Here is a 10,254-nt window from a genome sequence, read left to right on the forward strand (position 1 = left end):
AAAACTTACATCAGTTTGTTTCTGTTTGGCTAAAACTCACATCAATTTGTTTCTGTTTGACTAAAACTTACATCAGTTTGTTTCTGTTTGGCTAAAACTTACATCAGTTTGTTTCTGTTTGGCTAAAACTCACGTCAATTTGTTTCTGTTTGACTAAACTTACATCAGTTTGTTTCTGTTTGACGAAAACTTACATCAGTTTGTTTCTGTTTGACAAAAACTTACATCAGTTTGTTTCTGTTTGACTAAAACTTACATCAGTTTGTTTCTGTTTGACTAGTGTTTTTCCTATATAATAAAGGTAAAAACATCATGGTTTCTTATCCCACAGAAGGAACAAACATTTTCCAGAACCAAATCGAAGAGATGACAATCTTATTCTCGACTGAAGGATACTAAATTCACATTTCGTTAGTTTGTTTGAAGTTAAGCATAAAGCTACACAAAGGGCTATCTGTGCTATGCCCATCACGGGTATCGAAACCAGTTTCTAGTGTTGTAAGTCCGCAGACATTCCGCTGTGCCAATGGGGGGACATTTCGTTAGTCGTAGTTTATTTTTTAGAAAAATTATAAAGGGCAATACCTCCTGACTATATAGCCAAAAAATAGTGTTAATGTTTAAAAAAAAGGAATAATAACAGAGTAATCTTCTTTTTTCCACAGAAAGAAAAAGGAAGCTAAAATTATTTCCAATGAACTTTTATTTCTTTTTCTATCTTTAAGTTTACCAGCCTGTCTTTGTTACACATTGATGCCAGTGTGAGTGCCTGTTTTGCACTAGTGTGAAAGATATCATACAGCCAGTAAAGATGTTTCTATTTATGGGGATGGCGCAGTCAAACTGATCGAAATCATACGTTTCCTTCTGACAGAAAAATCGAGTGATTTTCTTTTCTTTGGTGAATATGGATGGGTTACGTACCAAATTTGTACTTGTTCCACACGTGTGAAGTGTGTTGTTAGCTGTGGTAAGACATCTGGTGGTTTCAGAACAAAGTGTTGCTTTTCCTTCTGATCCAGGCCACCTGCAACAAGGATGCATAAGCTATATTGGTGATTGAAGCCGTGGGCAAAGAACAACAACAAAAAACAGATTGCATTTCAACAAAAAGAACTGAGTAGTCTTCATGCACCAAAAAAATCCAAAGTGCTCTTAAAAATCAAAAACTGTGCAAATATGCTAAAACAGTATATTTTTGTAAAACAAAGAATTGGAGTATGTGATAGTCAGAGAACACTGAAAACACAAAATACCTTTGCAAACAATTTCTGACCTTTAAAAACGCGATTCAGAAGTGCAGTTTATTGATACATGAATTAATTGTTTGTTTGTTTGTAGTTAAGCGCAAAGCTACACAAAGGGCTATCTGTGCTCTGCCCACCACGGGTATAGAAACCCGGTTTCTAGCGTTGTTAGTCCGCAGACATGCCGCAGTGCCACTAGGGGGCTCACATGAATTAAAGATAAATTTTGTGAAATTATGATGAAACATACTTATATGTTAAGATACACTCAAACGTGGCTACAAATAAGTACTAACTAAGTAAGCAAAAATAGGCCTAATTAAATCTGTTAGTTTTATTTTATGAATTAGAAATAGTATTTTATTAATAATTTCTCCTTATATAGCAAGAGAATGAAGTTTTGTGTTTTTCTCTTCTTAGAGATGTGTTAGGATATGTTTCTTCAATAATTTCTTTTATGAGATATGCATGTTAATAGTAATTTAAGTTAATAAACAAGCAAAAAATGCAAGTGAATTCGAAATTTCAACTTCAATGGTTAGAGACGTTAGAGACGTCTAGGATTCTACTATAATCAGAAAGAAGCCAGCCAGCAACACCCAACGTCACAATGGCTTTATGTGAATCATTGACACGAATAAAGGTAAAGACTGTAACGTGCTCACAGCTGGAAGTATGGAACGTATTCAGTGGTCTCGAAACTTGGACCCTTTCATCAGCAACTCATGACGCTAACTAATGCGCCACGCTCAATCTGCTGACCAGTAGGCCACGTTCAATAAATGCATTTGAAATGAAATTTAATCGAACATAAAGAATTAACTTTATATATTTTGTTTTTCTCTAATTAATGAATGATTTATTCTATTTTTAAAGTGTATTTTGTACTAGTACCTGTCCAAAGCCCTACAAAAAATCTCTAAAGAAAATTCATCCCATCCGTCTATCCATTCTGTTTGCGTTGCTGAGTCTCGAAGCTTTGAAGATGCGGGAATGTACCTGTTGTTAGGCTTAGAAGAAACCGTTGATTCGACTTCTTTTAGAGAAAGGTTTGATGCACAGTTTTTTTCCAAACAATCAGTTTTACTACTATAATCATCAACGGGATTTGGACTCCAGATAGTTACAGTAGGATTAGGTGGACTTCTCAAAACCTCAATTATGATTGGTTCTTTCGTTACACAGAACGTTTCTAGCGCCTCCTCAGAAGTGGCTGTTGTAATATCTTTCCCGTTTACCTGAAATGAAATAAAATTTAAAAATTTAATGCCAATCTTTAAAATAACGTACTTCCTAAAATATGTAAAGACTTTCAAATCTTTTTTAACTTTTATTATTTTATAATTGCTAATTTTTCTGTCTCTCTCTTTAAGTGGTCCCCCAGTGGGACAGTGGTAAGTCTTCGGATTTACAATGCTGAAATCGGGGGTTCGATTCCAGCCGTTGTACGCAGTAGGTAGCCCGATGTGGCTTTGCTATAAGAAAACACACACACACACTCTAAGAGACTCCCCGTGTCACAGCGGTATCTCTGCGGATTTACAACGCTAGAAACCGGGTTTCGATACCCGTGGTGGGCAGAACAGTGTGCAGCTTTGTGCTTAGCTACAAACAATCAAATAAACAAACTCTCAAAGTAAATGTTTATATCGGTATATGTATTATGTAAGTTTGCTCATTATTAATGGAGTGTGTGTCTTGGTTAATTTGTACTTCTGAAAATTTATGGAAATTTAGCCAACTTGGTTACATAATGTGTTTTATATTCATACGTTGGCTTTTATTTTAATACAGTAAGATCAATATGTTAACAAGGTAATTTCACGATGTTATTAACTTCTCCAGTACACTAGAGCGACATGGTGCGTTTAATGTATTTAATTGTGTCTGTCCGTCATGACTGCATATATCAAAGCTATATATTTTATATATAACGGATTGTAATAAAAGTTTTTTCAGTGGTGAAATATTACGTGACAAATAATTGTTGGCATGTTTGAGCAATAAAGATCAAAGTGAAGGTAAATGCCTTTCGTTGCAATCTGCTTTCCGGTAATATAACTATATTGCAGATATTTTTAGAAAAGAAGATTTGAAAAAGTTGATTAGATGTGATATATCTATTGTGAAACAAAAGAATAAATTCCTCTACGAAATGAAAATATGGCGGCCAATCTTTCATTGTGTTACTTTTTGTTGTCGTGCGTTTAATCAGTTTTGAATTTAACGAAAAAAAAAGTTAATAACGTAAAATAAGACTAGAACAAACCATTTATACTTTGACCTTAACAGTGCTTACAAACTGATAAAGTGCAACTGAACAGCCAGTTATGCGGTCTTTTCATCAAACCTCGTAATAGGCTTAATTTCAGGTGCGTTTCGATCTTTCATCTATGTTAATACCACGTTCACCTAACTTTGTCATTGAACACCACGCAACTTAATTAAGTAAAATAACATCAGTTTGGATTGAGTCTGATTGTTGTACATTATGATGGGTCGCGTCGTGTCTTTGTAATGTCTAACCAGTCAGAGTTGTTTGTGTGACTCATTTATCAGAATCTTGAAGTACAAACATCAGCGTCAGGGTGTTTCCTTTCTCTCTAAACATCCAGTTCTTACACCAGAATTCTCTGGGAATGTTTTCCTTTTCTGTCAAGAGAAAGTCATCGTTTCAATCAATCAATCATGCCTAACCTTGCTGGAAATAGAGTTGAGGAAATTTCTCTATGCTTAGACACGAGTGGGTGAATAGAAAACTAAGCTGCTTATCTTTTATTAAAGATTTGTTTGGGGGCCTGAGAAAGGTTTTCCTGTAGCAGGGCTACAACGGCCATTTCTTCCAAAGCGTTCCTTTTATCAGAGCGTAACCTAATATCACTATGTTAAAACTATAATGTAGTAGTCGTAGGTGGCTGACAAAAAAATAATGTTTTGTTCCAAACAAATTGATGATATTGCATGTTTACTTACTACCGTCTTTACTGTAGGCTGGTTGATTTACTTCCGTTCTTTGGTAGACTATAATGCCTACATGAAAAAAATACAATTACCATTTTGAAACACAACAGGTAGCTTAGATCCCGCTGCGCTAGAATTAGATCCAGCCTAAATGTGTTTGTTTTATGAAGTTATCGACACTAAAGTAGCGTGTAACTTTCAGTAAAGTCTTCATTAACTAGACGGTTTATTACAGTGTTTCAGACAGGTTTGCATACGTTGAAGGTGATTAATCACCAAGAGAGGTGAGTAGTATATTTCCACAGTTAGAACTCTCTAACACTATCTTCACTATGAACATACACTGCTAGACAAAATCGTTGCTTCCATCGTCGTATTGTGGAAGCATGCTGTGAAAATGTTGTCGCCTTCCGTTTTCCTTACATCGACTCGGTCCTGAAGACTAAATGATTAATTGTTCCATCTGACAACCTGCTATAACATGCTGCTATCATTCTATCATATAAGAAGTTTTATATCCAGAAAGTGAAATACACTGACAAGGACCTCGTTCATCGGTCACTCATTGTACTTTAAATTGTACTAAATCTGCAGACTTAAGAACAAAAAACAACTCATTTTTTATCAAAAATATATTGCATTTTAGTCCTAGTATAAAAATTTCATAGCTCTTCATAAAGCACTACAAGTAAACTTAATATATTTTTATACAATTTCGTAGCTCTTTATAAACCACGATGAATAAAGAATGGAATGTTTATATAATTTCGAACTTTTTATGGAGTGCGATAAATAAACATAATATCCGTGACGTTTCTCGTTCAAGTAACTGGATAAGATTCAAATCTGTGGCAAGCACGTGAACCTCGGAACTTCAGAAACAGGAGAGTAAGTTTGTTGGGCTCACAATATCAACAAAATGAGTTTAAAGTTGAACTTGAGATACAACAATAATGTGGTCCAACCCTGCTGTGGCTTTTAAATGTGTATCCTATTTTCGTACTCAGTGGCAAGTCTGAAGATTATAACGATAAATATTGGGTTTCGATAATCGCGATGGGCCCATTGTGTAGCTTTGCGCTTAACAACAAATATCCTAATGATCGAGATTCCATTTCAAAAACTTCCAGTTCCAGGAGAGAATATATATTCGACGGACCGTCTTTCCAGTTACGTATAATGTCAGCCAACATCCATAATACTTGCTAGAAGAAACAACACTTATAGCACAATAGTTCATAATATGATACAATATCGTTAGAGGTTTATGTAGGAACATTTATACTATACCAATATAGAAGACTGTCCCTCGTGTTTTTACTATATGTAGCACTTACACGTACTAATAATGGCTGGAGACGGCTTGAATGGATAATGAAGAAAAACTTTAATATAAGTTTAACATCACAGCAAATGTACAACGTTTCGACAAGGTTTTGTCATCACGTACTGTTATGCTACTTACTCCCTGTAGTATGTATCCGACAAATGGGTACAAGTAAGTTACTCGTGCTGTTATCTCCTGTAGTAAATATACACAATAAATGAGTAGAAGCGCGTTTCCCGTGCTGTTACTCTCTGTAGTACGCAAACGATTAATGTGTAGAATAATGCCCCCTGCACTGTTATTCCATGTAATATGTACACAGTAAATACGGTAGAATTATATTTGTTACCATGATGTTACCTCCTGTACTAAATACACAATAAATAGGTAGAAGTATGTTTGTTACCCATGATGTTCTTCTTGTAGTAAGTACACAATAAATAGGTAGAAGTATGTTTGTTACGCATGATGTTACCTCCTGTAACTATTCTACCTATTTATTGTGTACTTACTACAGGAGGTAACATCATGCGTAACAAACATACTTCTACCTATTTATTGTGTATTTAGTACAGGAGGTAACATCATGGGTAACAAACATACTTCTACCTATTTATTGTGTATTTAGTATCATGATGTTCTTCTTGTAGTAAGTACACAATAAATAGGTAGAAGTATGTTTGTTACGCATGATGTTACCTCCTGTAGTAAGTACGCAATAAATAGGTAGAATAGTGTATCATGATGTTCTTCTTGTAGTAAGTACACAATAAATAGGCTGTCGTTTGTTGTAGAGCAAAAACACACTGGGCTATCTGTTGTGGCAACCACGGGGAATCGAACCCAGATTTTAGCGTTCTATGTCCGTAGAATTCCCGCGTCACAAGGCGGGTGCAGGACCATGGAAAATGATTGAATAATTAAGATATGTGTCATCGCCTTCTGCTCTCCAGCCCCTGTAGCTTACATACATAACGGTTACCGATCTCTAAAAAACGCGAATTACAAGGGAGGATCTCACGAAATTTCCCTTAATGCCACATACCGAAAATACTTTGCACCCCACTCTTTAAAGCAACAGTTTTCTAAGTTTCTTAATTTCTGAGTCACTGCTCGAAAATAGAACCGAAACAGTTCTGAAGCTTCGTCGTTCTTTTAATCTCAATATTTTATTACTGTTGAATCATATAAACTCCGGAACAAGTATTATTAAAAACTACTGATTCTCGAATTTTAGAGTTAAATTGTTCTAGCTATTCGAACAAGGAATGAATGAAATTTTAAGTAGGCTTAGTGAACGGCAATGATTTCAATCGAATATTTTTCAACAAGAAAAGTTAAACTTAAATCGTATTCTGCATGTAAGCGACAGTACAGACTGTCGGCGCGTGCCTTCTGGTGCCATCCACGTGACAGGCCTTATCAGTTTCACAAGATAGAAGCGTAAGGCTTGTCTCGCCAGCGGGACGACACACCCTCTAGTACTGATGGCATCTTGCCGATAAAGGAGATTTGTAATGGTTTTTCAGTTTGAAAGAAGTTAGCAGTCTTCTCTGCTTAAGAACAGATTTGTTTTTCTAGATAATTTGGGCCTAAAGTCACTGGCAAATTCTGAACTTTCTTCACGGAGCTTCTCCAACACCTGTAGACTGTTTTCAACAACATCTTGAAATACTTGTTCTCCTCAACTCATACATCTTGTCAAGACCCTGTACAAAATCATCAAAAGGAACAAGAATGCCAGAGCCTAAAAGTCATTGTAACTTAAATAAAATAATACACCTACTTATATAGAGTGTTTTAGTAGACAAATTTACTGAATTACGTGTTTGAAAACCAATAGTAGTTTTAGTTACTCTTTTTGTAGCGCCATCTATTGAGCATTTGTAAAAATGTAAATATTCAAAGAATTGTTTTGAAATTTTGATTGTGTTTGTTTTTAAGCTCAAAGCAGCACAGCGGGCTATCTACTCCGTGTCAACTTTGGGTATCGAACTCCAATTTTTAGTGTTATAAGCACTAAATCTTACAGCTGAGCCGCTGGGGGACATTGAAAGTTGTATGGATTACGCCGTTTTTAAGAAACTATACTAAGTAAAGTTTTATAACAAACGAAAGTCAAAAATTATAGCCCATTTTCTTTTTTGAAAAAAAAAGGTAAAGTTTATTTTCATATTTCTCAGTTGGGAAATGAATATCTCCCAATTCCAAAGTTTCATCTCTTCTATATTCACAAAAATAGTATATTATTCACTTTCTTGAACTTCGATGGTTATCTGGAAGGATATGATTACTGCGCATTTCTTAAGAAAATTTGGTCAAATTACGAGTTATTTTGTTCACATTGTGAAGATACGTGGAAAGTTCATAAACAGTTGTAGTGATATCTAAAAAGTAACAATTGTTAGAGTTTAATCCTATGTACTAATGCATTTGTATCATTTTAATATATTAAAACAGCTGCTACTTTTTAGATATCATGTATATGCATTTAGTGAGAAACAGTTTTATTTTGATATAATATATGATCTTTTACTTGGTATAGTTCTTTGTTTGTTTCGGATATTCGCACAAAGCTGCGATAATTGCCCCTAATTTTGTACTGATAGAAAAGCCAGTCAACAGCAACCTTTGCCAACTCTTGGGCTACTCTAATGTTATAGTGGAATATGTTCATAACACTTAGAACGCACGCACGGTCTCAAAGTGCGGAGCTTGATTTTGTAGCGACGAGAATCGAACCGCAGATCCTTGGATTTACAGTCCGGCTAGCTAACTGCTAAGCCATGTCCGGCCCATTATAGTAGGAAATTACATTTATTCTGTAATGTATTTATGTATTCGTGTATATAATGATATAGCTACTGAAGTATGAAGCTGAAGTTCTTGTCATAGGGCAGCTTCTCTACCACTTTGTTTTTGTTTTTTTTACCACTAGTCTCTCATTGCTATTAATATTGGGAATTACAAAATCAGTCCATAGTCTTAGAGTTCGTTACGGAACCACGCCTTCATATAACATCATCAGCTCACGTCCTGCCCAGATGAGCCGTAAGTGTTCGAGAAGTTCACGTCTGACGAGCTGTTCGTTCCAGTAAAATGTCTGTTCTTTAATAAGGCGCTTAGATAAGGAACAGAGGTTGCTATTAAAAAATCAGCTGCTCAACCTTCTTATTATTATTTTATTTTGAGGACATAAAAGAAAAATAAATAAATAACGAGCAATTACTTACACACATGTAGTTGTGGTATAATCACTCTAACAGTGCTCCAAGATGGGGCAAGTCATTGTGTTTGAAGCTTCATATAAACGCTTGTATTTTTCTACAGTATTACTACGACACACCTATGGGCATGACCGCGAGAGTAAAAATTTAATCATTTGTGTATGTTTGTCCATTTAATAGTGTCGTTCAGGTTTCATTGCATTTTGAAACAAGCATTAATCCTTATTAAACCTTGGAATTCATTCTTATCTAATCATCCTTGATTTAAAGGCGAGTCATTTTCATTGTGCAATAAATTTACACTGAAAACTAACCTATGGGTTGTAGTTTCTATAGCTGTTTAATATAATACTTGCATTGCATTTTCTGCTCCATTATATTTAGTGAAATTATACTACCAACGAAAACTTTACTACAAAATAAATCTTTAATTCACTAAAGTCTGTTTGGATTTTGTTTGACTGAATACATCTTTTACTTACTTTGCAAAGGGCAAAATTTGAATACAATAATTCTGCGCGGACGTACGAAGCACCTGGAGACGCAATGTTTAAATTTGGATTGAGCGCAGAAAGTTGATTGATTTTATACTTTCTGGAAGTTGGTCTTTCGCTTTGGCTAAGATTATTCCAGCATCGCGTTCTTACGGCTAAACTTATTATTGATAATTAGGGTGGTTGAAAATCTTGTGTATTCTTGTCCCCCCTCCACATCTTAAATACTTTTGAGTTATAAACAACAAATCAACGAGAGAAAAAAAGGAGAGGGGGTTAGAGGAAACACGTAAGTTTGTATTTTATAATTATTTACAAAATTATTGGCGCTAACCTTAAAAGTGTTTCAATACAAGACAAAGTTTGTAAATTTTTGGAAATTCAATAACTCGAAAGCATAACCTGTTTAATGTACGATACACTTCTACTCTTTCTTTTTTGAAAATATTCATTATGAACTGGTTGGTTGATTGTTTGGGCTTAACGGCACAAAGCATAATAGCTATCTGTGCTAAACATTTTGTTGCAAGGGAAGAAAACAATCAAAGAGAGGAAATAAAATAGGTAGAAAAGTGTAAAATTGAATATACATCAAAATGTTGCTGTGTTGTTTTTTTTTAAACAAAGTTAAGAAAATAAATAGCAGTGAAAAGACCTGTAGTCTGTAAAAAACTAAAAACATAATTAATCTGGATAGTGTCGCTATTGCCAATGACACTGTCCAACATCATAGATAAAATATGTCGAAAATAATGCCGCCGCTCGTAGTCGTAGTTAGGCATGGGCAGTTATGACTTGACACGTACCTAGTCTAACTTGACTGATTGTATGAAACACACACTTACTTTCATCCGGCTAAGGAAGTTCATTGTGTGACACACACTTGCTCTCTCCAGGCTGAGGAAGTTCATTGTGTGACACACACTTGCTCTCTCCAGCCTGAGGAAGTTCATTGTGTGGCACACACTTGCTCTCTCCAGTCTGAGGAAGTTCATTGT

At 35.1% G+C, this 10,254-nt stretch overlaps 1 protein-coding gene across 2 annotated transcripts in view; it reads right to left on the reverse strand.

The window, feature by feature from the left end:
• LOC111085550 overlaps positions 1 to 10,254 on the reverse strand; it is a 98,283-nt gene that overhangs the window by 17,219 nt on the left and 70,810 nt on the right. For both annotated transcript variants that reach the window (XM_022384646.1, XM_022384647.1), the window contains exons 2-3: positions 2,142 to 2,485; positions 925 to 1,027 (exon numbers count right to left, since the gene is read on the reverse strand). In XM_022384646.1, coding sequence (XP_022240354.1) covers positions 925 to 1,027; positions 2,142 to 2,485 — 447 coding nt within the window. The remainder of the gene's footprint in view (positions 1 to 924; positions 1,028 to 2,141; positions 2,486 to 10,254) is intronic.

Source organism: Limulus polyphemus, unplaced genomic scaffold (assembly GCF_000517525.1).
Source record: "Limulus polyphemus unplaced genomic scaffold, Limulus_polyphemus-2.1.2 Scaffold462, whole genome shotgun sequence".
Classification (NCBI taxonomy): domain Eukaryota; kingdom Metazoa; phylum Arthropoda; class Merostomata; order Xiphosura; family Limulidae; genus Limulus; species Limulus polyphemus.